The 26,280-nt window shown below is 47.3% G+C and overlaps 1 protein-coding gene across 1 annotated transcript in view; it reads left to right on the top strand.

Annotated features, from left to right (window-relative positions):
* Nucleotides 1-8,852: 8,852 nt before the first annotated feature.
* CCDC85A (coiled-coil domain containing 85A) overlaps nucleotides 8,853-26,280 on the top strand; it is a 176,734-nt gene continuing 159,306 nt past the window's right edge. Inside the window, exons 1-2 of the mRNA XM_063125374.1 lie at nucleotides 8,853-9,110; nucleotides 16,502-17,441. Of these exons, the coding sequence (XP_062981444.1) occupies nucleotides 8,853-9,110; nucleotides 16,502-17,441 (1,198 nt within the window). The remainder of the gene's footprint in view (nucleotides 9,111-16,501; nucleotides 17,442-26,280) is intronic.

The following is a 26,280-nucleotide window of genomic DNA, read 5'->3' as shown; positions in this document are numbered from 1 at the left end:
TCTGTACAGTTTTTTTTGATGAGATGCCTGTGACTGATGTGACTAACAGAATAATTGTGACCTTTTCCTGTTGCCATCATTCTTTAACTTTCATAGCCAGTGGTATATATTTTCCTCTTTTTTCCTCTTCCTTTTCAACAACATTTTTGTCATTAAGTATTGCTATGTGGATGAGGTAAGTGTTCCCCCCTTTTTTGTCTATAACTGTTATGTCTAGTCAGTTGCAAGGTATTGTTCTGTCCCAGTATATTTTATGATCTGCATTTTCCAAGATTGTTTTGGGTGGGCATGTATAGTATAGTGTAAGTCAGTGGTTCCCAATTAGCTAAGTACTGTGAACCCCTTGTTTTTCAAATGCCAAGCCATGGACCCCCTCCTTTTGAAAAATTCGTTATCTCTATGGTAGCTACCTGTGTGAAGCAATTTTTTGGAGAAAATAAGGGGTAGCCCCTAATAAGCAAAGGATTTTAGGTATACTAAAAAACAGACCATAACATTTGTGATATTTGTGATATTACCACGCAAAAATGACAATGATTTAGTTAGGAATAGAAAGACAAATTTAATTTTACTAACGTCTAGTTTACAACTGAACAAATTATGACATGTGTAGCAGCTACTAAACCTAAATGTGATGGGAGAAATCATACCTCTTTTTGTCCCGAACAATCCCTTCCACTTCTGGTTCAATATTTCCTACTTTTAATCTCAAATCTGGATTAACATTGAGCCAATTTCTATGCTTGTTCTTCATATAACAAAATGTTGAAAATGTTTGTTCACAAAGATATGTGGAACAAAAGGGAACTAGATGTTTCAAAGTTTTTTCACCTAACTTCTTATAATCAGGAAAAACCTTCACCCAGTCTATATTCTTTGAAAAATGATTTCAATGAACCATCACAAGTCACACAGATAGAGTTGTTAGTTGTACATCACCACATTCAAAAGGATTCCTTATCCATGAATTTTCAGGATTAGGTGCAAGGAAGTAATCTCTGAAGCTAGTTGCTAAACCACGCAGGTGCTCAGTGATGTTATATTTTACTTCTGGTAGGAATTCATCATCAGTGGACTCCAGAAATGAATGGTGAATATGTGAATAGTGCCACGGACCCCCTGGGTGGGTTCTGTGGACCCCTGGGGTCCATGGACCACCAATTGGGAACCACTGGTGTAGGAGATGGTTCTTCTTCTTCTTGTTGTTGTTGTTGTTGTTATTATTATTATTATTATTATTTTGCCTTGAGGTAGTTCTGCTGTACAGCATGTGCAACACCTCTGTCTATGGCCACAGAGAGTCAGACTAGACAATATGGGCCAGACGGAACCATGAGCTGACCCAGTATAAGGCAGCTTTGAGCTTCCTATGTATTGTCCCCAGATCTTCATTTCCAGGAGTGTCACAAATTCCTGCGATCTGACCCACAGTTTGGCCACTGATCATCTCGGATAGGTGCAAACAGCGTATTGGGTGTTAGGCAAAATATGATCAAGAATGACAACTTGAAAGGGGTTTTATGAAAACCCTGATGGTCGGGTGATTTTTAAAATAGATCTTTAAAAAGAAGCAAGGCAAATACATAGTAAATAGTAATAGCTATTAAGTTGTTAGGAGGGACATCAGCAGAGCCAGGAAAGGAAGAATTTACTGGCAAGAATTTTTTTTTTTACAACAGTTTTTACTGGCTGTCAATAAATTTGCTGGCAACCGGCAACTTGTGTTTGATGGTGTTACTGAAAATGTAGAAGCAATCAGAGCCAGAACTAGTAACATTTTTCAAATTTGCAAGTCTAATGGTTCCATTGGATAAGATGCTTAAATGTGGTTTGTTTTCATTTTGTTGGTCCTTCTCATACTTTCTGATTGCTTCTGCTAAGTTCATTTTCATTTTCATCTTGATTCACAACTGATAAAGTGTGACTTTGCAAATCCCAATGAAGTATTTTGGGAACAAATCTAGATAATAAACGCAAACATGTATTATTTATAATATGCTGGGGATGCACATATTTAAATAGAAGGTGTAAGAATGGGCAAATCGTGAGCGATGAAACGTCCCAAATTGAGGATAGCAAAAATGAGAACTGAAGACAAAAACATTGTTGTTAGGAATTCTTGGCAGTGCAGCTTCACTAATTGGTGTGATTAAATTAAATTCCTTACATTTCTATATTGCCCAATAGAAAATGCTCTCTGGCTTGTTTACAAAAAACAAAACAAAAATACAATATGATAATATAATCTAAAATCATTTGCATACAGAAATATAAAACAATTTTACACACCCAACAATAATAAATCCCAGGACCCATTAAAAATATGATCATATTTGTCAAATGTTGGAAGTAGTCTTCACCTGGCACTGGAAAGATGACAATGTTGGTGAGAGGTGGGCCTCACTGGGGAGGGTGTTTCCTAATTAGGGGACCACCACCGCGAAGGTCATTCTTTGAACCTCCCTAGAGGAGGCACTTGGGTGGCACCATTTTACAAAAGGATGAGATTAGTTGAAATTCAAACTCTGCCCATACATGACAATTAGAGGTTCATACCCTATAACATTTGGTATATCTTCATGTAGATCTTCACAACTTGTGATCCATGAGACCAGGGATAGGGAGCTTTTGGCCTACAACTCCCATCATTCCTCACCATTATTTACGCTGGCTAGGGCTGATGGGAATTGTAGGCCAACCCATCTGGAAGACCACAAGTGGCCTACTCCTGCACTAGACCAAACACAGATCTTCAGTCACTTTTTGGCCTGTCAGCTACTTGACACCCCTGGAGTCCTAAGTAGATAGCAAAACCTGGGTATTTATGGAACTCCTGGTGGGTTGCCCTATTTGGCTTGTTGGCTCTAACTACAATCAGCCTGTCTGTGATTGTTGATCACACAGCTGATGGACAGTGGAATGGCTCTCATCATGCCAGCTCCATGTTTTGAGGCTCCCTTGGCAAGACACCCACAATGGTGAGCTGCATGTTCACCTCCTCCTCTTTCTCATCAGTGCTCCCCCTGGTTTGCTTGATAGGGCAAGAGCCTGTGAGGAAGTTGGCCATGGCATCTGCTGCTCTTCTTTCTCATCAGCACTACTGTCTGTGCCTGAGTAAGAGGCAGGTGAATAAGCAGGTTGCAAGGGTGACAAGGAGCAACAATTCCAAAAGGTTCCTTTCAGAAGGCCCCGACTGGCACTTAGATGAACAGGTTTGACCCCAGGACAATCCTGGGATAAACCTTAGGTCTAGCTACGGCCTAGATCCTGCCCTGGTTAAGTTTCATTTCTTCATTTAAGTTTAATTTCTTCAAGATTGAAACAACACTTTCTGTTTTGGTGGTAGAGGGGATAAAAGGAGAGCGACAGCTAAAGAGCCAGAGCTAGAAAAGATTAGAACATGAGGAATGACTGGAAAGAAGCAGCCTGAACAAGTCTAGGTGAAGCTTAGGGTAAAAGAACTTGATTTTTGCAACTTTTATTTTCTTTTAGTGCCTTTTGTATCACTCAGCTCTATTAACTAAATACATTTTGTAATTTTCCAGCTTTACTTCACTAGTAAACTGTTGTGTTAAGCCAGAAGTGTCTGGAGTGTCCCTCACCCAATGTCTACAGCCTAAACCCCATTTTACTGGAAAGGGGAATGTAAAAGAATGAAGGTGAGACTCTTAAGGAGGCAGAGATCTGTAAGGAGTTGCTCAGGGGGTCCAAGACATAGAAGGAACACTAACAAGTTGTAATAGGGATATGTGGTTATTCAGTGGTGATGGGAAAAGTCACTTATTAATGTGCAAATAGTGGTGTGTGTGTGTGTTTTGACACAGAACCAATAACAATACATTGGCCTGTGTGTATAGCTCTGCTTCTTCACCTGCATAACACTGCCTTGGGTTGTTTCTTGGCAACGGCAGTTTGACAAAGAGACAGAACAGTCCAGGAACGGGCTGATTATGTCCCATGGAATTTCACAGCTACGCTGAGGGAGTATTTTGCTCCTGTGCCCCCTTATCTACCTTCTTTTAGCACCGCTCCACCCAACACTAAACATTCTTGCTCTCTAGCATCACCCTCCACCTGCTCAACACCCCAACTCCCTGCACTGTTCCTTCCCCCATTCCCCAATATTTTTTCTCCTTCACCACTCCAACTTCTTCTTACACCGCATCTCCATCCAGATTTCCACAAGGCTGGACCTTTCACTCCCTGCCCACCGACCATCCAGTCCCAATGGTGGCAGTGGCGGGGTGGCCCTTTTAATGTAGCACTTTAAAATGGGAGCCATGTTGTGCAGCTGCACAGTCAAGAGCAGGCAGCCACCGTATAAAACACCCCAATGGAACCTCTAACATAGCGTCTCAACATCCTGCAGGTGCTTTAAGTTTAAGGCAAAGGTAGGCTACTGCCCCCCCCCTTCAACACTGTAAACAGTATTCCTCCCAAAACAAAATGGCGACCAGTGTGGCCATTTTGATGCCTTATTTTGGCACATTTAGTGCTCTGTAGTTATTAAAGAGCACTAAAAGGGTTAAAATTAGTTTGAAAATAATCTAAAGTTGACACTTTGGGTGCTCTGTAGCTGCTCCAGGTGACATTTTAAATAATAAAAAAAACATTTTGGCACTGCAGGGGGGAGATACAGCCTGAGGGAAAGGTACAGGGGGTGAGAGCTCCCCACCTGGTCTCATAGGGGCTGTCCACCTCTGATTTGGGGGGGTATAGTTTCTAGCTGCCTTTCCTATGAAGCTCACAGGGGGACCTGTGATACATCACTATTTCTCAGCCTAACCTACCTTACCAGGTTGTTGTTAGGTTAAAAGCAAGAAGAGGGGTGTGTGTGAACTATATATGCTGCTTTACACTCCTTAGAATGTAAAGAAATCAAGAAGGGGCAAGTTGACTGCTGAAAAGGAAGAAGAAAGCCAGGCCATGCTACACAGTGGTGTAATGGAGGGGGAATGCAGAGGGGGCCCACCCCCAGGAAGGATCTTTTAAAACATAAGAGTCATAAGAACATAAGAACATGAGAAGTGCCATGTTGGATCAGACCAAGGGTCCATCTAATCCAGCACTCTGTTCACACAGTGGTCAACCAGCCATCGGCAAGGGATGAACAAGCAGGACATGGTGCAACAGCACCCTCCCATCCATGTTCCCCAGCAACTGGTGCACACAAGCTCATTGCCTCGAATACTGGAGATAGCACCCAACCATCAGGGCTATTAGTCACTGATAGCCTTAGCCTCCAGGAATTTATCCAACCCCTTTTAAAGCCATCTAGATTGGTGGCCATCCCTACATCTTGTGTGGTAATGAGTTCCATAATTTAACTATGCGCTGTGTGAAGCCTGACTTCCTTTTATTTGTCCTGGATCTCCCACCAATCAGTTTCATGGGATGACCCCGGCTTCTAGTATTTTGAGAGATGGAGGAAAAAGGTCTCCCTATCCACCTTCTCCACACCATGCATAATTTTGTACACCTCTATCATGTCTCCTCTCAGCCTCCTTTTTTTCAAGCTAAACAATCCCAGTTGATGTAACCTCCCCTCATAGGGGAGATGCTCCAGCCCCTTCATCATTTCAGTTGCTCTTTTCTGCACTTTTTCCAGCTCTATAATATCCTTTTTTAGGTGTGGTGACCAGAATTGTACACAGTATTCTAAGTGTGGTCTCACCATAGATTTGTATAAGTATGATACTGGCTGTTTTATTCTCAATTCCTTTTCTTATAATGCCTGCCTTATAATGCCTGCCACATGCTCACAGTTGCCAACCAGCTGCCCACAGGAAACCCACAAGCAGGACATCAGTGCAACAGCACTCTCTCTCCCATGTTCCCCAGCAACTGGTATACACACAGGTATACTGCATCTGATAATGGAGGTAGCACATAGCCACCAGGGCTAGTAGCCATTGAGCGCCAATTCCTCCATGAATTTGTTCAATCCCCTTTTGAAGTCATCCAAATTAGTGGCCAACATTTCATCTTGTGGAAGTGAGTTCCATAGTTAAACTATGTACTGTTTGAAGAAGTCCTTCCTTTTATCTGTCCGGAATCTCCCACCAATCAGCTTCATGGAACTATCCTGGGTTCTAGTAATTTGAGAAAGGGAGGAAAATGTCTCCCTGTCCACATTCTCCACGCCATGCATAATTCTGAACACCTCTTTACAGAACAGGAGTGATGGCATTCTCTGCTGCAGCAGGACTTGAATTAGGGGATAGGCTTTCAAGATTTACTGTCGTTTGTCGGATTGGTGTAGAGGAACTCAGAGAATGAGGACAATTCATTATTCTATGACTGTCAGCTGATTCTAATGAATTTGGTATTATGTTATTTACTGCTGATGTTTTGTTGCGTGTGTATATACACATCTATACAGGGTCGCTTTTAGATTCTCCTTCAGGCTGAGGCTATGGAGGGGTTGTTACGATAAGCTCCCACAGTTCAGAATGCACTAGTAGCTTACCATTTACACTTTGGTGCAAGTAGGTACTTTTAATAGGCATAGCGGTCTTTAGATGATAACATGCGTTTCCCCCCCACTTAACTACAAAATGGGGCAAGGCAGCCAGCTGAGGCTGGTGGCTCTCATTTTGGTGGGGTGGTGAATCCATTCTGGGTCACACTCAGAACCAGCCAGGACTCAAAGGGACCTGTCCAAGGTGCTGAACGCCGCTCCCAAAGGAGATCCAGCACCTTGGATAGCTCTTTCAGAGGTCTGGCCGGTTCTGACGGAAATACAGACTTGTTTCCTAGCCCCACCGAAATCGGAACCACCTGCCTACGCCTAAGGCAGCTCTGCTGCGTGTTCGGGCCGTCCTGCTCATTGTTCCGACTTGGGCCCATCCCGCTGAACCTTGCCCCAAACTCCGGCCCTGACGGTGGCACCATTGCACAACTCTGAACCTAACCAACGCGATTCGGCTTGGAGGGGCAGGAGGTGGAGGGAGTGGGGTGGGGTGCGGAAGGGACCGAAATTGCCCACCGCGTCCGGCAGGTGGAGCCTGCGAGCCGCGGGAGCCACCGCCTCCCTCCCTCCCTCCCTCCCTTCGGGCTCGCACGTGGCCCGCCGCCTCCCGGCAGAAAAGCCGCGAGCCGCCCGGCGCCCGCCTCACTCGCCGTTTCCCCCTCTCGCCAAGCGGAGCGCCGCGCCGCGTGCGCTGCGCCTGCCGCGGGCGCCAGAGTCCCCAATGCGCGCCCGCAGCGCCTCGCCCGAGCGGCGCGTTCCGATTCAGCCGCCGCCGCCGCCGCCAGGAGTCGTTAGCACGGGCTGAAAGGGCGCGGCGCCCAGCAAAGGAGCCGCCGGCACGAGGGTCCTCCTCTCCCGAGGCGGAGCAAGACGATGGCTGCCCGGGGCGAGCCCAGTTGAGAGGCGGCGCGCAGCGGCCGAGGCGTCTCGGTGCCTGAGCGGCCACTGAGGAAGGGGCGGCGGCTTCTTCTTCGGAGAAGGGAGGGGGCGCCGGGCGGCGATTTCAGCAGCCCGACCCGGCTGCGCGCAAAACCCGATCGGCTTCGGCAGCGTCCGATCCCAGCTCTCCAGGAGCAAAGGCGGCCGCTCGCGGGGCGGGGGTGGGCGCGGAGACTTCGAACCCCCTCCCCCTCCCCCCCGGACCTGGACCCGGTGCTGCTTCATCACCCCGGGTGGGCCCTGGGGCATTGGAACCGCCCAGCGCGTCCGGAAAGGGCGCTTGGACCGCTTTGTGGCACATCTGGGGTTTTGGGGGTAGGGGTCTGTGTCCAATGTTAGTCCTACTTCGAGTAGGCCCACTGAAATGAACGGGCTTTAAGTTACTCTTACCTTGGATAGTGCTATCGGACCCCGCTTTTCTGGGTGTATGTGTGCCGGATACGCCCCCTCCCCACCCCAGTCTGCCGCGTGCTGGGATCTCGCCGCTCGCCACTGCCCTGCCTCTAAGGAGAGCAGCGAGGGCGCACCGCTGGTTCAGGAGCGGGACCCGCTTCGTCGCCTCTACCCCGCGCCCAAGTCCCGGGAAGCGCCAGCAGCACTTCGGCTGCCGGGTTGTGAGCTGCTTTGGGGCGAAGAAAGCAAAGTCCTCGCCTCTCTCGGCTCCCCGCGCCCCAAACCTCACGAGGGACTAGGAGCTTTGAAAAAGACGCGCGATCGCCGGAGACGCGTCTGGCGACGGCTTCCTTCCCTGACGGGGCTCTTGGATGGCTTGAGCCGACTCCCTCGTAGCCGGCTTGGGACGCGTGGGTGGGTGCGGGGGCTTGACTTTCCCCACGCGTGACAGCGTTCAAACAAAGACAAGTTGGTTGGTGGAATTGCACGATCCTTTGAAGGGGGGGGGTTCTAGTTGAACTTCGAGGAATCAATAAACGGCGGCCAAGCTGTACTCCGATACCCTTGTGCCCCCTTTCGCCCCCCCCGCCCCCAAACTCACTCTCAAAGTCTTCGATCGGGGGTTGGGAAAGTCCCCCCCTTTCTCCCCCTGCGACAAATAAAACTCCACCCGGGGAGCCTCTCCTTCCTTCTGAGCAAGGAGCAGCGGCGAAGAGAAAAGTCCGTGACCCAAAAGCAGAGGGAGAAGTTCGCTCTTTACTGCGAAGATTGGCTGGATTCCGAAGTCGCTCCGATTTCTTGGGGTGCTTCGCTTCGGCGCCCGCTGGAGAGAAGGAGAGATCGTAGCGGCTGAGAGGAAGGGGTCTTTTCGAGGATTTGGGGTGGAGGCGGGGACACACATAGAGGTTGCCCAAAGACACCCCCCCCCGTCCAGCTCGCCTCTTCCCCCCCCCCGGGGGGGAGCCCGGCGTTGAACTGCCCACTCCAGGACTCCGCTCGGCTGCGCTGGCCTTTTCCCCGGAGTTCAGAGGCAGCTTCGGTCGCCAGCATGTCTAAGGTGGCGGCGGCGGCGGCGGCGGCCGGGGCTGGAGCCGCGGCGGGATCGGAAGGTGGCGGGCCGGGGCCGGCCGAAGACCTCTCCAAGGTGTCGGACGAGGAGCTGCTCCAGTGGAGTAAGGAGGAGCTCATCCGGAGCTTGCGCAAGGCCGAGGCCGAGAAGATGAGCGCTATGCTGGACCACAGCAACCTCATCCGCGAGGTCAACCGACGCCTGCAGCTTCACCTGGGCGAGATCCGGGGGCTCAAGGTAAGGCGCCGCACAGTGGAGGCGGGTGGCTCCGATTTCGGTGGGGCTGCGAATCCACGCTGGGGTTCAGTCAGTCCCGGCTGGACCTCCGAAGGACCTATTCGAGGTGCTGAACCTAGTTTGGGGTTAGGGTTCAGCACCTTGGAAAGCTCCTTTACAGCTCTGGCTGGCGCAAATTGAGTGCGTTCACAGCCCCACCGAAATCGGAGCCACCAGCTTCCACTGAGGGCACCCACCTGCCAAATGGGGATGAAGAGCAGGTTGGGGAGTGGGTGAACAGCTGTGAATTGAAACGGGGTCCTTGGGGGCTTTTTAACCATCATCATCATCATCACATTTATATTCTGCCTCCCCCCCACCCCTTGCAAGGAACCCAAGGAGACTGGAAGTTCTACTCCTTTGCAGAGCAGGTCCAAACTCTTAATAGGCCTGAAGTTGAAAACCCAAAGGGGCCTTCCCTCCTCCACTAAGTCCCATGGGGCTCAATCTGCCCTGATGTTCTCCCATAGAAGCCCTCTTGCAATAACAGAACATCTCTCCAGAGCAGCCCCCATTAATTTCAGTGGGTCTTATGGGGGAGAACTCCCCCCCCCCCCGGTGGCTTGTTCCGCATCATGGATGAGATTCCTCTGCTTCCTGCTTTGTCATCAGGGTACCCTCCCCACCCCCCAAATCTGCCACTTGAGACAGCCTGCCAACACTAACCTCACGGCAGGGTCATTTACACCCCTCCCCTATTGATCCGAAAACAAGATTTCCCTTGGACGGGGGCAGCCCCACCGTCGCCTCCCCATATTCTTTTGATTGCTACGATTCGGATCCAGAACTTGTGAGGTAATCATAACAGATCACCTCTGAGTATGTGCAGAGCGCTTTCCCATCACACTTCAGGGCGCTGCTGCATGCAAGATCGCTTCTTTGTAGAAAATGTGCATTGATTGCACAGGCATTTATTTCACTGCTTGAACCCTGTGCCCAGGCAAGTGGGAGGGTGAGATGGAGGGTACTTTGTGGGAAAGCAGTGACCAGTTTTGTCTTCCCAGTGCATGTACAAATTACAATGGAATCCCCCCCCCCCCGTTTTTTTTTTTTTACTTACTAAGTTTCAGTTCCAATCTACCCCATCTCCAGTAAAAAGTCTTCGGGTAGCAGAGCTTAGGAAGATATCTTTCTGGGAGGGCTAGAGTTTATTTCCAGAACTCTTGCAGAAACACTAACAAAGGAGCTTGTGGCGTTTTTAAGATTAACAACCTGATGTACATCTGATGAAAGTGGACAGTGTCCGTGAAAACTTATGCCATAATAAAATTTTGATTGTTTTTAAGGCGCCTCGAGACCCTTTACAATTATTTATATCCTGCCTTTCAGGATACCTGCCAATCCGGCTTTAGAAGCAACGTGAAGATAGAGGACTAAAAACATCACAATACGCAATATTGAAATCTAACACGGCGCAGTTGATAGCAGATAGCCCTGTGCAGTGGGCAGGTAGTCCTGCTGGACCAAGAGGGCATTTAAAGGGGTCTTTCACTGCCTCCTTCTCTTTCCTGGACTCCCTGACAATAGTGGGCAAGCTGGAACGTTGTTTGACTTCCGATCAGGCAGGTCTTTAACCATCCTTAATGGAAACAATATCGCAGTACGTGTGACTGCATTTGGCGACGTTTGTGACTTGATACCTTTCATCTTTCCTGATTCTCTTTTCCTTCCTGTTCTGTCATTTAGCTTTTCCATTGTTGACATGTAGGTTATCAGCCCCTATCTTGTGTGTGTGTGTGTGTGTGTTGATCTGCTAAAGTTATAGGACCCTACATAAATAAATTGGCCAGCAAACAAAAGCTGAGGAAGTTGAGGATCAGGATGATGCAAGCTGTCTGGAACTGGAGGCATTAAAATATATGAGGACCCCTCCAATCCAGCACAGTTAACTCCCTGGTTGTCTATGGCACAGGTGGGCCCAAGGTTGATCTCTGGGTGTTTGGGACTCTAACTCCCAGAAGGTCCTGCGAACATGGCCAATGATCATGAATGCTGGGAGTTGAAGTCTGAAATATCTGGACATCTGTAAGATTGGAGGGGGAAATTGCTTGAGCAAAGACCTTCCTCCTCAGTACTTTGCATAGTAGCCAGTGGTGTGTTCAGTAACTATTGAACAAGTCCTCTGACGCCGTGACAGTGAACTGCAAGTGACAGATTATTATTATTATTATTGAAACTGTTGTGTACCAGTTGAGTCTGTCTGTCTTATATGATAGGAGCAGAGCAGGAAGAAGGCTCCAGAGGCTCATTGACCCCCTCAGGAATGCCTTATAGTCTTCTCCAACCTGGCACTGTCCAGATGTGTTGGACTGCAACACCATGGTGGCTGGGAATGATGGGTGTTGTAGTCCAACACAGCTGGAGGACACTAGGTTGGGGAAGACTCGTCTAACAGTTGACAAATTGGATCCACCTTAAGCCAGTGGCTTCTGTTCAATTGAACTTACTCCAGTGGAACCTACTTCACTGGCCTGGCAGATGATCAGTTGACCATTGATGAGTTGGATCCACGTTGGCCCAGTCACTTTTGCTCAATGGAACCTACTTCACAGGTTTTGTTTATTGGAGCGTACATCACTAGACTGACAGATGATTAGTTGGATACAGTCACATTTATTTATTTATTTATTTATTTATTGTTACATTTATATCCTGCCTTGATTCCTCTAAGGAATCCAAGGCAGCGTACATAAGCCTCCTCTCCATAGAATCATAGAATAGTAGAGTTGGAAGGGGCCAATGAGGCCATCGAGTCCAACACCCAGCTCAATGCAGGAATCCACCCTAAAGCATCCCTGACAGATGGTTGTCCATTTTATCCTAACAACAACAACCCTGTGATGTAGTTTGGCCTGAGAGTCTGTGACTGGCCCAAAGTCACCCTGTGGGTTTCCATGGCTGAGTGGGGGGACTAGAACCCGGATCTCCTGACTCCCAGTCCAACACTCTAGCCATTACACCACACTGGCTCTTTTGCTCAATGAAACCTATTTCACAGGTTTGTAGTGAGATTAAAGGAACAGGGAATGGAGAACCATGTCCACTGTCCTGAGTTCTTTTGCACATGGCTGCATGCTGGCCATTATTATCACAACCACAACTACTACTTATGTCTTCAGACTGCCCTCTGACGAGTGCCCGCCGGCTGTCCTCTGTGGCTAACGCTCACTTGATTCTACCTTAACCCATCTCTCCTAAATTGATCAAGACTTCATAGTATATGCATCAGCCCAGGAAAGGAACTGGGATTGCAAAGAGTTGGTTATCCTGCTTACAATGCTGACCTAGCCTTGCAAATACATTCACAAGAGTTACTTGGGCAACCATTTTTAATGCCCCCCCTTCTCCCATGACCACACACCCCTAAGTCATGGTCGTAAACAAACAAAGCAAAACACCAACTACCAGTAGCTTTTGTAAAGCTTTCCTATCTGGTCACCTGGAGGCAATTCTTATGCATCATAGGTGCTCAGGTGAGGGTAAGCTGGGCTGAGCTGGTATGTGCAGATCTGTAAGAACATAGGAAGCTGCCTGAGACTGGAACAGACCATTGGTCCATCTAGGCTAGTATTGTCGACACTGACTGGCAGTGGCTTTCCAGGGTTTCAGGCAGGAATATTTTCCAGCCCCAATAACTGGAGATGTGGGAGATTGATACTGGGGCCTTTTGGCATGCAAAGCGTGTGTTCTGCCTTTCTCCTTTCCCACCACATTTATTACTGCCCATTCTACTTTTCGGCCTTTTAATGGACTCTGAAAAGTTTTCAGCTTCTTCCAGCTTCCGTTTCTGCTCATGCGAAAGCTTTGCGGGTTGCAAAGTTCATTGGCCCTACAGATTGGAACCTGTGTGTGTGTGTGTGTGCATGCATGCCCACATTTCCCTAATCCTGTAAAGAGAGATGGGAGCAGAAACTTTTTTTAAAAAGTCTTTGCCTAGCTCTTTCTGGATGATTACATTTAGCGGCAGCGTTGGTTGGCTATTGATCCAGCAGGCAGAGGAGGAATAGAAAACTGAAATAATGCACTCAATTGACCTGGAGACTGAGGTAGAAGCCGCTAAGGCTCAAATACATGTTAAACGTGTGTGTTTTAAGCCAATGCAACCTAGATCAGGGCGCAGCTGGACGAGGGTCACCACATGGAAAGGAGGTCAGGGCTCCTGTATCTTTAACAGTTGCATAGAAAATGGAATTTCAGCAGGTGTCATTATATGGGGAACCTGGTGAAATTCCCTCTTCATCACAACAGTTAAGGCAGCAGGAGCCCTGCCCTCTTTTGTATCTGGTCACTCTAGTATAGCTCCTGCAGCTTTAACTGTTGGGATGAAGAGGGAATTTCACCAGGTGTTGCAGGCATACAAATGACATCTGCTGGAATTCCCTTTTCTTTGCAACTGTTAAAGATCCAGGAGCCCTGTCCTCCTTTCCATATGGTCACCCTAGCTGAACAGAAGAAGGGCGGAGAAAGAAGGCTGCTTAACTCTGCCTCCCCCCAATCTGGTTGCTTTTTCAAAGCCCGCAAAGAGATGGGGGAACCTATAGGGAGTGGAAAAGCAGTCTGGGTGGGTGGGATTTTGAGCTGGAAAATAAGCCGGTAAAAAGAGTGAAGCAGTCCGCTATTATGTTTAGATGTATCTGGCTCTGGGCTGTTTTGGATTTTTTTAAAAAATAGATGTGGTGCAGGGAACACCACATAACACATTGTTTGAGCCAAAAGTAGTGACACAGCATCCTTGAGTTTAACTTGCAAATAATAATAATAATAATAATAATAATAATAATGATGATGATGATGATGATGATGCAGATAGCATCACCTTGGGAGGGTGTGATAGGTACTGGCATTGCAGTAGCATATAGGGGAAATTGAACCTTTTCTTCCTCTGCTGTGCTCCTGAGAAAAACCCTTCTTCTGAAGCTGGTATTTCCTTCCCCCACCATATGGTCGAGTATCCTCCCACTGGTGCCAATGAGACACCCCCCCAATGGGAATTGCACTGTCAGAGGAGGGATTTCCTGTGCCTTGTAGCTGGGGAGGAAAAAGGTTAAATTGCACTTCCATGCCTGTTGTGATCTAAAAAATGATTAGGCTCTCTTTACATTTTTTTTTAAAAAAATCCACTTCTGCATGTTTATATTTAATGTGCTGAAATGGATTTTTTTTAAAAAAAATACGCAATTAATGTCACATCTACTTCTCCCCTAAGGTCTGTGTACATCATTGTACAAACATACAAGTAAGGAAGTTAAGGAAATGCACTTTTTTTTTTACACCTACGGTCCACTTTTCTTTCACTCTGGAACTCTGGCAGGGTTTGGCTCTTCTGCAATGGACGTAGGAGATGTCTCAGTCCCTTCTTCTGGATTTCCTGGTATCTACCTTTGTCTTGGTGAGGGAGAGAGAAAGAGGCAGATCTCACGAGGCTTAGGTAACCCCATTGCTGGATGGAAGATGAAAACTGTTGCTATACCTATTTTACCAGGAAGATAATAAGCTTTTCTTCTTAAAGATGGACAGTTGAGTTAAGCTTGTGCTAGCTTCCTGCTGATTATTCTTCCTAGTCTCTCCAAAAGGATGCTTTCTGGTTTTTCTTTTTTGATAAACCTCGATTGTGTTAAATTCCCGCCGCCCGAAATCATTTTCCTCTTGCAACTTTATCGGAGGCAGACAGACGGACTAGGAAATTCTGGTTCTGGTTATTTATTGAATGGAACCGACTCTATTCAATACAGCCTCCTCTGGGGTGTCTCCTCGTAAGTAGATGCACTCACCTGCAGGTGCCCCTGCTTGTGCTTACAAGTGGCAAATGTGAAGGAGAAAATGTTCTGTGCAGTAGCCCTTCTTTATGCACCACGTGGAACGCTGCGGGACAACGTTTACTTCTTTTAACATGGGATTCACTTTACTGGGACACAAGAGTTTGGGAAGAGGAGCTAGTCTAGCGTTCCATTCTGGATGAGGTGCAGGCTATGACTTGTTGCTCAGATTCCAGCAAACTGAAATCTTGGGTCATTTTTGAGGAGGCACCCCAGAGGAGGCTCCGCCCCTTTCTACACCTTTGATTTTCCCCTGGATCATCCCTGCGCATCCAAATGACACACAGGGATCCCGGGGACAGGCAGGACTGATGCCTCCATTTTTCCAGGATAGGTGAGACCTCAGTTATCCCAGTTTTACCTGCAGTCCCGGGATGATCCTGAGGACCGTGGATGGTGTGGGCGCCCATCCCAGCTTCTTCCCTAGCAGGGGTCAGCAGAAGGAAGGAGCCAGGCCGAGGGGAGTCTAGGGACATCAGGGATGGGGGGAGTGGGGTCAGGGCTTTTTGTTTTTATTTATTTATTTTATTTATTTTATTACATTTATATACCGCCCCACAGCCGAAGCTCTCTGGGCGGTTTACAACAATTTAAAATAGTAAACATTAGAAGTATACAAAATTTTAAAAACATAAAAACAGTATAAAAACAACAGGATCCATTTAAAAACAACAATTCTGGGGTCCATTAAAAACAAACTTAGCGTTGTTAAATGCTGTTAAAATGCCCGGGAGAAGAGAAAAGTCTTGACCTGGCGCCGAAAAGATAACAATGTTGGCGCCACGCGAGCCTCATCGGGAAGATCATTCCACAGTCGGGGGGCAACCACTGAAAAGGCCCTCTCCCTTGTTGCCATCCTCCAAACTTACATTTTGAACTTACATTTCGCTTCAGGACAATTGCACTCCTATGTTGTTTTTTTTAAAAAAAATAGCGGCTGCAACGGGTGTGACGTTCCTCTTCACTTCCCGGATGTCGCACGGCCGTCTGGGCACAGGGCGCCAAGAGTCTGTTCCATGGACCAAAGTATAGGGACATAGGTGTCAGCCTGTTTGCTTTCTCATGCCAACTTTACTTTTTCATTTCAACTTTGGTGAGTCCAGGTTTTAGCCAGTTTACTTTCTCCTATAGGACTGAGTTGGAGCCATTGAGGATGGAGGGATTTATGTCTGCATAGCTTCACCTCAGCCTTCCCCAACCTGGTGTTTTCCAGGTGTTTGCAACTTCAACTCCATCAGCCCCAGTCAGCATGATGAATAGTTGGGAATTGTGGGAGTTGTAGTCTAAAACAGTGGTCTTCAACTGGTGGGTGGCAATTCATGTCCGGAACACCCAACAGTCCAGGAGTGGTGTTGAATAGATACATCATTGCCAACGTTAAATCAAGCTGGCAATGGAACGTGGGAGGAAATAGCTAATGAGAAATTTGCAAGATTGCCCTGTTTTGTGCTCTAGCGTCTCGTCCGTAGATGCGTACCTGGAGTCTCTCCTTAGTAATATCTGGTGTTTCCCCCCCACTCCCTCTCTCTCTTGAAGGACATCAATCAGAAACTGCAGGAAGACAACCAGGAGCTGCGAGACCTTTGCTGTTTCTTGGATGACGATCGGCAGAAAGGCAAAAAGGTCTCCCGGGAGTGGCAGAGACTCGGCCGGTACAGCGCCGGCGTCATGCACAAAGAGGTGGCCTTATACTTGCAGAAGCTGAAAGAGCTGGAGGTGAGGCAGGAAGAGGTGGTGAAGGAGAACTTGGAGCTGAAGGAGCTCTGCGTCCTGCTGGACGAGGACAAGGGCGGCGTGGCCGGCTGCCGGAACTCCATCGATAGCCAAGCCAGCCTCTGCCAGTTGAACGCCGCCAGTACGTTCATGCGGGACGTGGGAGACGGGAGCAGTACCTCCAGCACCGGGAGCACGGATAGCCCCGACCATCACAAGCACCACCCAAGCTCCAGTCCCGAGCACCTCCAAAAAACGAGGAGCGAGGGGAGCCCCGAGCACCAAAAGCATAGAAGCGCCAGCCCCGAGCACCTGCACAAACCCAGGGCTTCCAGTAGCCCTGACCATCAAAAGCATCTGAAAGGGCCGAGCCCAGAGCATCACAAAAGCCTCGGCAAAGGTGCGCCGGACCAGCAGAAGCACAGCTGCAGCAGCCCGGAAACCCTGCCTAAGCACATGTTGAGCGGAAGCCCGGAACATTTTCAGAAACATAGGCCCGGCAGCAGCCCGGAGCCTCAGAAGCACAGCAGCGGCGGCGGCGGTGGGGGTAGCCCCGAGCTGCTTCAAAAACACACCCTGAGCGGGAGCACAGAACACCTCCCGAAAGTGAGGGGCACCAGCCCCGAGCACCTCAAACAGCACTATGGGGGAAGTCCGGAACACCTCAAACACTTGGGCGGCGGCAGCAGGGAAGGCACCTTAAGGAGGCAAGTTGCGGATGAGCTATCGCCCCACCACAGGGGCCTCTACAATGGGATGAACGGTAGGTTCTCATTTTGTTGATTTATTTCTGACGGTGGTGGTGGAGGAGGAGGTTTTGCAAAACGACGCCCGCTTAGGGTCACGGCAGCGTTCTGTCTTCCGTTCGTGGCGTGTTCAGGGTGAAGCGCTTCTTCTACCAAACGGAGCAGGGGCCATGGCGATGGCCGCGGTTGCTCCTGTTGATAATGGGGGTGGATAAGTAGAGTTGGCGTTGAAGGATGTGCTGCCGTAACCGGCTACACAACAGTTGTGCCTCTAGGCTTTTCCGTGAAAGCGTCTTGCCCGTACAAAGAGGCATTGAAATATGCATTCCTGTGGGCTGATGCTAATGTACGGTATACAGTGGGGTTGAGATGGAAGAGAGAGGAATGGGCTAGAGGGAGAGAGTATCTTAATTGATACATAGTATTAAAAACACCCGTGAAGCCATGGATATCGAAGGACTGCCTACTGAACTGTTACCGTATTTCTTCGATTGTAAGACGCCATTGAATCTAAGGCGCACACTAATTTCAGTGCCACCAACAGGGGAAAAAAGCTTTAATTCGAAGAAAAAATAAATTTCTCCAATCAGCCAGCAAAGCAATTTTACGGTACATACACGCAGCGGAGGGGGAGAGGAACAGGGAGCGAGCGAGACACAGACACACGCGTGCGCACCCACACGCACACGCATAGAGGCAGGTTACATGAATGGGAAGCAGGAACCAATCGTCCCCTGCCTGGGAACGGACAGCCACACATGCATTCAAAAGCTGGTCTGCACCATTCACATGGACGGGAGGGGGTGGGCGGGCGAGCCCAACCAGCACTGCTCAGGTGATTCTTCCGTTTCCCATCTCCTTAACAGAGGCGAGGCCGAGCTCTTTGGAAGCTCGCTGGCCTGCCGGAGCTGGGGTCCCTCCCAGCCGGCTCCTGGCGGCAACGTTTGAGATGCTCCGAGACGTTGCCCCTCTCCCCCCCCGCTTCTCTCTCCACTCCCTTCTCTCTCTCTCTCTCTTCACCCCCTACCCTCTTTCCCCGCCTGTCCCGCTGCAGACTCGACAAATGTAATTACCGTATTTCTTCGATTCTAAGGCGCCATCGAATCTAAGGTGCACCCAATTTTTAGAGCTGTTACTTTAGGGGAAAAAGTGCGTCTTAGAATCGAAGAAATACAGTATTAAACAGCACAGGGGTCGTCTTGATGTCCATAGTTCGGCAATTCGCACAAGGGTCTTTCGGTTTAGCTTTCCTCTTGACAAATGAAGACTTAGCCATTAGCCTTTTGCTTTACTTTCCTCCAGTGAAATTGAGATAGTACTGAGAATCGGAAGCCAAGCGTCGCTGCGTACAGCTCCCGTGATGCTCAGCTTCACTGCCCCTTCATCGGCATCTATGTTGCAACGGGGGTTTCTTAAGGGGGAAACATTTGGGCAGTGCAGTATTTGTGCTGCGTTTTTGTAGCTTTGTGTAATGTATTTTCATGGCTTTTGACTTCTGTGAACCGCCCAGAGAGCTTTGGCTATGGGGAGGTATAGAAATATAAGAAATGAAATGAAATTCAAGTTGCCGACTGGGTGCATGTTGGCTTGTAAGCTTAATTACTTTTTCCCAGGGTTCTTTTAACAAAACAAAACAGAAAACAGTTCTTGGCATTTTGCCCTGGAATACAGTTTGCAAGAGTAGGCTGACATTTTCATGGAGGCTTCTCTAGAATTGATTCTCAACTGGTAGAGAAGTGGACTGTTGCGAAATGCAAGGATTTCAGCCTGGATCATTTTCTTATGAATGCATCATTGATTATTTCGATCATAAATGCATCATTGATTATTTCGATCATAAATGCATCATTGATTATTTCGATCATAAATGCATCATTGATTATTTGCCATGATGGTGATTTACTGATTTCTAGAACTTGGGGCACAGCTAGGAAAGTATCTTGTGGTTGAAAGGATCTTGGTATTGCATTTATGATTCTATCCTGTACAGAAGGAATTGGTGCAAGCAGCCCAGGGGATTGCCTGTATAGGTTTGGGATTGGATTATGAACATACTAATTTCCAAAGTTAAAATTAGTATGTTCCCAGCCTGATCCCAAGCCTATAGAGGAAGACCACAGGGCTGCTTGCTCCAGAGAAAAAGAATAGCCTGTCAGGGTCCTCTGGTTGTAGAGTAGACAGTATCACTTCAGGCTGCAGGTGGAGGGAGGGGAGACAGGCCAATTTGGACTGCTTCCCCATTTATACTAAACTCCTTGCGAATAATTTTTTTTTAGCACTGCAGGGAGCCAGCTGATGGCCTTTGGGTTCTTCTTCTGCCCCTTACGCCTGGAACGCTCTTCCAGAACACTTGAGAACTACAAACTCAATCACAGCTTTTAAAACTCAGCTAAAAACTTTTCTGTTCCCTATAGCTTTTAAATATTGAGTTTGTTCTGACTCTATACTGTTTAGCTGCACCCTACCCGGTGCCTGTTTACACTTCCCTGTGCCTGTTTGCATTCTCTTTCCCTCCTTATTGTTTACTACAACTTTATTAGATTGTAAGCCTATGCGGCAGGGTCTTGCTATTTACTGTGTAATCTGTACAGCACCATGTACATTGATGGTGCTATATAAATAAATAAATAAATAAATAAATAAATAATAATAATAATAGAATCCACTGCCCAGGAGGTAAAGTATTCTCCTAAGAGTAACATGTACTTCTGTATCTAGCTGGAGAAAGAATCATAGAATCATAGAATCATAGAATAGCAGAGTTGGAAGGGGCCTACAAGGCCATCGAGTCCAACCCCCTGCTCAATGCAGGAATCCACCCTAAAGCATCCCTGACAGATGGTTGTCCAGCTGCCTCTTGAATGCCTCTAGTGTGGGAGAGCCCACAACCTCCCTAGGCAACTGATTCCATTGTCGTACTGCTCTAACTGTCAGGAAGTTTTTCGTGATGTCCAGCTGGCTTTTCCTGATGTCCAGCTGATGTCCTGGAATCTGGCTTCCTTTAACTTGAGCCCGTTATTCCGTGTCCTGCACTCTGGGAGGATCGAGAAGAGATCCTGGCCCTCCTCTGTGTGACAACCTTTTAAGTATTTGAAGAGTGCTATCATGTCTCCCCTCAATCTTCTCTTCTCCAAGCTAAACATGCCCAGTTCTTTCAGTCTCTCTTCATAGGGCTTTGTTTCTAGACCCCTGATCATCCTGGTTGCCCTCTTCTGAACACGCTCCAGCTTGTCTGCATCCTTCTTGAATTGTGGAGCCCAGAACTGGACACAATACTCTAGATGAGGCCTAACCAGGGCCGAATAAAAAGAGAGAGACAGAATTGAATTACTCATTAGTGGACTAGTGCACATAAATGGATTGGTAGCCTGGCTGAGGAAGTATTTAATAGCTTCTTAAGAACTCTGTATCAGTTTAGATCCCAGTATCTTCAGTAGCTTGCAATGTGCATACATGTAATTATGCTTCAGTGCAATTAGTATTTATTTATTTTATTTATCATCATGTATTTCAATGCATTTATTCCACTCCTCAGCCCAAAATGCCCTGGGATCTGCTTACATGCAGTCAGTAAAACAAGACCGATTTCACCCTTGCAGGTTTGCAATCTAAAACCACACGACACGCAAGGAGAAAGGAATGCGGAGGGAAGAGGGGGAAAATGAATTCTTTTGGCAGGGCTGGTGGAACGCTCCTGCTTCCCTCGCTTGTCTTCTTCTGTACAGCCTGCTGGAATGGCTGTAATTCAAAGTTATAGTTTAGCATGCCTCTGTACGTAGGGATGGACATACTCCCCTGGGTCCAGAGCGGTGGGTGGATTGAGTGCCCAGAGCTGCCCATTTCTCCTTGTGAACTGGCTTTGATCCAGCATTTCCTGTAAAAGCTGGGCTCCTAAAAGTGTGCAGCTCTGCTCTTGGGCACAAGGGCTGCTGCAAATGGCCATTTCCGCAAGATTAGAGGCATAAAGCCCCCCTTTTACGCTTCTAATCTTGAGGAAATGGCCTTTTATGGCAGCCATTGTGTGCAAGATCAGATCTGTGTACTTTCGGGAGCCCAGCTTTTACAGAAAATGCCGGCTCGCAGGGAGAAGCTGTGGGCACTCACGGACCACACGTGAGTGGTCCGTATGTGATGAACGTGTGTGCCCTCGGCGAGCTGGGAATGGGAATCTGGATGGGGGGCTGCCTGCTGGATTCCTGGACCCAGCCAGACACCTGCGATTTCTCCACCTGTATGCCACTTACTGGTGGACATGAGTGGGATGGGGCTACTGCATTCATGCCCTGCTTGTGGGCTTCTCAAGGCACCTGGTTGGCCATTGTGTGCACAGAATCATGGCTTCTGGATCCAGCATGGCTCTTACGTTCTCCATCCTTGCTAAGCATCACTTGCTCGTGGGGGTAAGGGGCAGGTGATGTCCACTTGTTTCCATCGTTGCATGTTACTGGAAGAGAGGAGGAACTTCGCAAGGGTCTCCTGTGTTTTCTGTAGTCCTGCGTTTTCAGTAACACTTAACGCAAGATGTAGCGATGGCCACCAATTTGGATGGCTTTAAAAGGGGGTTGGATAAATTCCCGGAGGCAAAGGCTATCAATGGCTACTAGACCTGATGGTTGTGTGCTCTCTCCAGTATTCAAGGCAATAAGCCTGTGTGCACCAGTTGCTGGGGAACATGGGTGGGAGGGTGCTGTTGCACCATGTCCTGCCTTGTTGGTCCCTGGCCGATGGCTGGTTGGCCACTGTGTGAACAGAGTGCTGGACTTCATGGACCCTTGGTCTGATCCAGCATCAGGGCTCTTCTTATGTTCTTATGTTCCCCCCCAGCCCAAGTCCCCCCAAATCATTATGTGGGTCACTGTACTCTGGTATGATTCACATGATGCATCAGTACTAAAGAAGAACGTCTAAACGAACAGGCTCTTAAAACATGTTTCACTCGTTTTAGTGTAAGCCTCTTATTTTATAACCCTTTTGTTTGGGGGAAATGCTGCTTGCTTCGTTGCACAGCCCTCTCCACCTCCTCCCCCAACACATACACACACACACACTTTCTCTTTTTTGCATCGCCGGGAAATATCAAAGTGGCCGGCTCTGCTTCTCACTCCCCGTTGAGGTCATTAACAAGCAAGAGGAAAACTGCTGACTAACGCTCTCTGGCACGTACCGCCGGAGGTGTGATAGGTCAGGGAAGGAACGAGTCCTTTGGAGAACCAGCGTTCGTTTAAAGGGCGAGGTGGGTGGCGGGGGTGGGGGAGAGGAAAAGAAGATCTACAGTACGTGTGGCTCACATGGAAGCACAGCTAATTGTTGTGAACCCTGCTTGCACTAAGTCTCTTTTCTTGGAGGAGTGCTGGAGGATACCTGTGGGGCCTGCAGCAATGTGTTATAGTGCATCCCCCTCCCCCCTGCTTGTCAAAGAAGAGTTCCTATTTGAGGATGCAAACAGGTATTTCCTCTAATTCCCCATCCTTTTCTGCTTCCCCCAACAGATGGTCTGCATTCTGTCGCCACTGAGCAAACTTAGCCCTTTGGTTTTCCTTTTGCCGCTTAGGGTTTTTCCTCCTTAAGATTTTTTGTACTTCTTCAAACCTTGGGGGTCCTCCCAGGTCCGGCCCTATCATTAGCCAGTATGATATGCATGCACTGCTCTCTCGCCCTCCCCGGGCCAGAGGGCTCACGGCTTCTTTTTATTGGAGTCGCCGCAGCTGCCGTTCACCTAACCGCCCACCCAACCTACTGGTTTGCCAGGCCAACTGGCCTGCCAACCAACCAACCCAGCCAGGCAGTTGTTCCTGCTGCGATAGTTTAGCCAACCTCATAGAATCATAGAATCATAGAATAGCAGAGTTGGAAGAGGCCTACAAGGCCATCGAGTCCAACCCCCTGCTTAATGCAGGAATCCACCCTAAAGCATCCCTGACAGATGCTTGTCCAGCTGCCTCTTGAATGCCTCTAGTGTGGGAGAGCCCACAACCTCCCTAAGTGATTGGTTCCATTGTCATACTGCTCTAACAGTTAGGAAGTTTTTTCTGATGTCCAGCTGGAATCTGGCTTCCTTTAACTTGAGCCCGTTATTCTGTGTCCTGCACTCTGGGAGGATCGAGAAGAGATCCTGGCCCTCCTCTGTGTGACAACCTTTGAAGTATTTGAAGAGTGCTATGATGTCTCCCCTCCATCTTCTCTTATCCAGGCTAAACATGCCCAGTTCTTTCAGTCTCTCTTCATAGGGCTTTGTTTCCAGACCCCTGATCATCCTGGTTGCCCTTCTCTGAACACTCTCCAGCTTGTCTGCATCCTTCTTGAACCCCTGAAGATGGGGCACAAGGCAGGAGTGGTGGCTTGGTGTTCAGGAGTGAGCGGAGGGCTGGGTTGGCTGCCTAGATAATGTTATGATTATTAGAATGATTACTATCATTAAATAAATTTCCCCTCCAAAAAAGGAGTCGCTAAAAGTCTAAGATGCATAAAAAATAGTAACTGATTATTGCAACACATTTGGGACAAGCTGAAAGCAGCAGCAAAGACTAGAACACGAAAAGCCAGAAGTAGCCGTCAATAAATCAAACTCAGCAACAGCAGAGTCAATTGCTTGTTAAAAGCAAAATGTCTCCAGAACACAGATAAAGAGGCAGCTGACCTAACCTCTCTTGGGCTGGGAGTTCCATATATGAAGCGCAGAATCACAGATAGTCAGATTTCATAGGCTTGTCTTTAGTTAAACAGTTTATGAGAGGAATCCTATGGTCCATGGACGGGCATCGGATTAAAAAAAGAAGAAAAGCTAATAGATCAAAGAACAATAGAAGGAACACAGAAAGAAAGGTATCCCAGCAAGAGTACAAGAGAGAGAGGAAGAGTAAAAGTATATTTACTGGCTGTGCAACCTGAAAACCGTTATTTTCTACAAGCATAATGAAGGAAGTCATTGGAATGAATTTGACAATCAAGTAGGGCTTTCATTTGTGGTGATCTTTTGTACAACATGAGCCTCTGTGGCAGGGTTTTGCTATTTTATTGTTTTACTCTGTACAGCTCCATGTACACTGATGGTGCTATATAAATAAATAATAATAATAATAATAAATAATAAGTCCTAGATTTTCTTAAACCATGTTTTGATAGATAATACACTGGGGTTTTGCCACCTGGAGTTTAGCTGCTGCAATGAGAAAAATAATTAGATTGCTGCTTTTTTGGGGACAAAGCTTGTTTTTATTGATAGAAATAAAATCAGTAGTACTGCCTCTTGGTCTATGGTCACAGATATTAGGGACTTCTTTGAATGTATTGCAGTACCCATGTATGTACTATTGGGCATACGTGCCAAAGGTGGATTAATGTTCCTTTACATTTCCAGCTTCTTTCTGGCCCTATCTGAAAAGCAGAAAAGTGTAATGTACCATCTGCTTTTTACTTTATAACTCCCATTTCCAGTGTTAGTTTATACAGAGTTAGGGGGAACAGTAGGAGCATTAGTTATTTCTTGCTAGCCCATTCTCAAACCTTCGAGAAATGGGCCAATAGGAATTCTAAGCTGAAAGCCACAAGAAGCTACCTTATATGTCATCGAAGAATGTCAGAGAAATCTGCAATGGAATCTAGTGAGTTTGGATTTATTTTCCTGCATTGCACAGAGCGTTTTTAAATAATAATAATAACGCAAGTTTAGTTGCAGAAAAATACTTTTTATTTTTTTTAAAAAAAATACACATTTCCCCTGTAAGCTAAAGCATTTTGAGGGGTTTGGAGGGGGTGAATTTGCACATTTTTGCATGTGCGAATTTGCACAAATTCAGGAAATTGGAAAAAATCTGATTCCACCGATGAGTTGACAACAGAAGAAAAGGCACTTGACATTATGAAAAATGCAGATGGAACAGATTTTATAAAATCCATACATTTGTATATGTCCATGGCACCACTTCTCTTGGGATTTGGAAAGACCCGGGTAAATCCTTTTAACTGGAGATGCCAGGGATTGAACCTGGCATATTATGGATGCAAAGCATGTGAGCTGTGATCTCTCCTTCAATCCATTGCCCATATAAATACAGAACAATAAGCCAGAATTCCAGGTTTATTCTGAAAGGGATGCGTACTGCCAATTTGCACTCACATTTGCACCTCCCCGCTAAACAAACCAGCAGATTGTCTGCACCAGGGATCCTGGTTTGTTGTTTCCAAACAAGCCAGGCTTCATAAACCAAGATCAAACCTTGGTTTGCTATTCTGGATTGTAAAAAAAGTGACAAGCTAGGAATTCCTGGTCTAGACATTAAGCTAACCATATCCTTCCTGATTTGTTTTGTGGTTGTGCTACTACGGAGTAGCAAAATAGGAGCGAATGGGCTTGTTTTGTGCAATAAACCGGGTTCTCTGGAATCCTGGCTTATTGTTCCATACAAATTCAGCCATTGATTTAGATGACACTGTCTATACACTTTCTCATTCCTCCTGCCCTGATGTGTACCTTTCCCAGTTTATTCTGTCTACGTTTCTTTCTGGAGACCTTCTTTTGTGGCAGCTTCCTGAACAGCTGGACTTTTCAGCTAGTTTTACTGCCAGAAAATTTTGCTTGTGCATTATGACCCTGTTGCTGCCATCTGTTCCCTGGCATTTTCAAACCTGCCAGTTAACCTTGTTGTATCCAGTTCAGTAAACACCAAATCAGTCCTTAGAAGACTGCAAACAAATGGGGAGTGTGGCATTTTAAGGCCAAGGCTAATAACTGTCAAATTGGGAAAGTGCATTAAGCATTCTCCCCTGATATGATAATGATTTCTTCAAGCATCCTCCTCCAACCTAGTTCCCTCTGGATGTATTGGACTACAACTCCCATTCTGCCATGCCAAGTTA

The sequence above is a fragment of the Elgaria multicarinata genome, chromosome 4 (assembly GCF_023053635.1).
Source record: "Elgaria multicarinata webbii isolate HBS135686 ecotype San Diego chromosome 4, rElgMul1.1.pri, whole genome shotgun sequence".
NCBI lineage: Eukaryota > Metazoa > Chordata > Lepidosauria > Squamata > Anguidae > Elgaria > Elgaria multicarinata.
The sequence above is the reverse complement of the archived record's forward strand: the minus strand, read 5'-3'. Positions and strand labels throughout refer to the sequence as shown.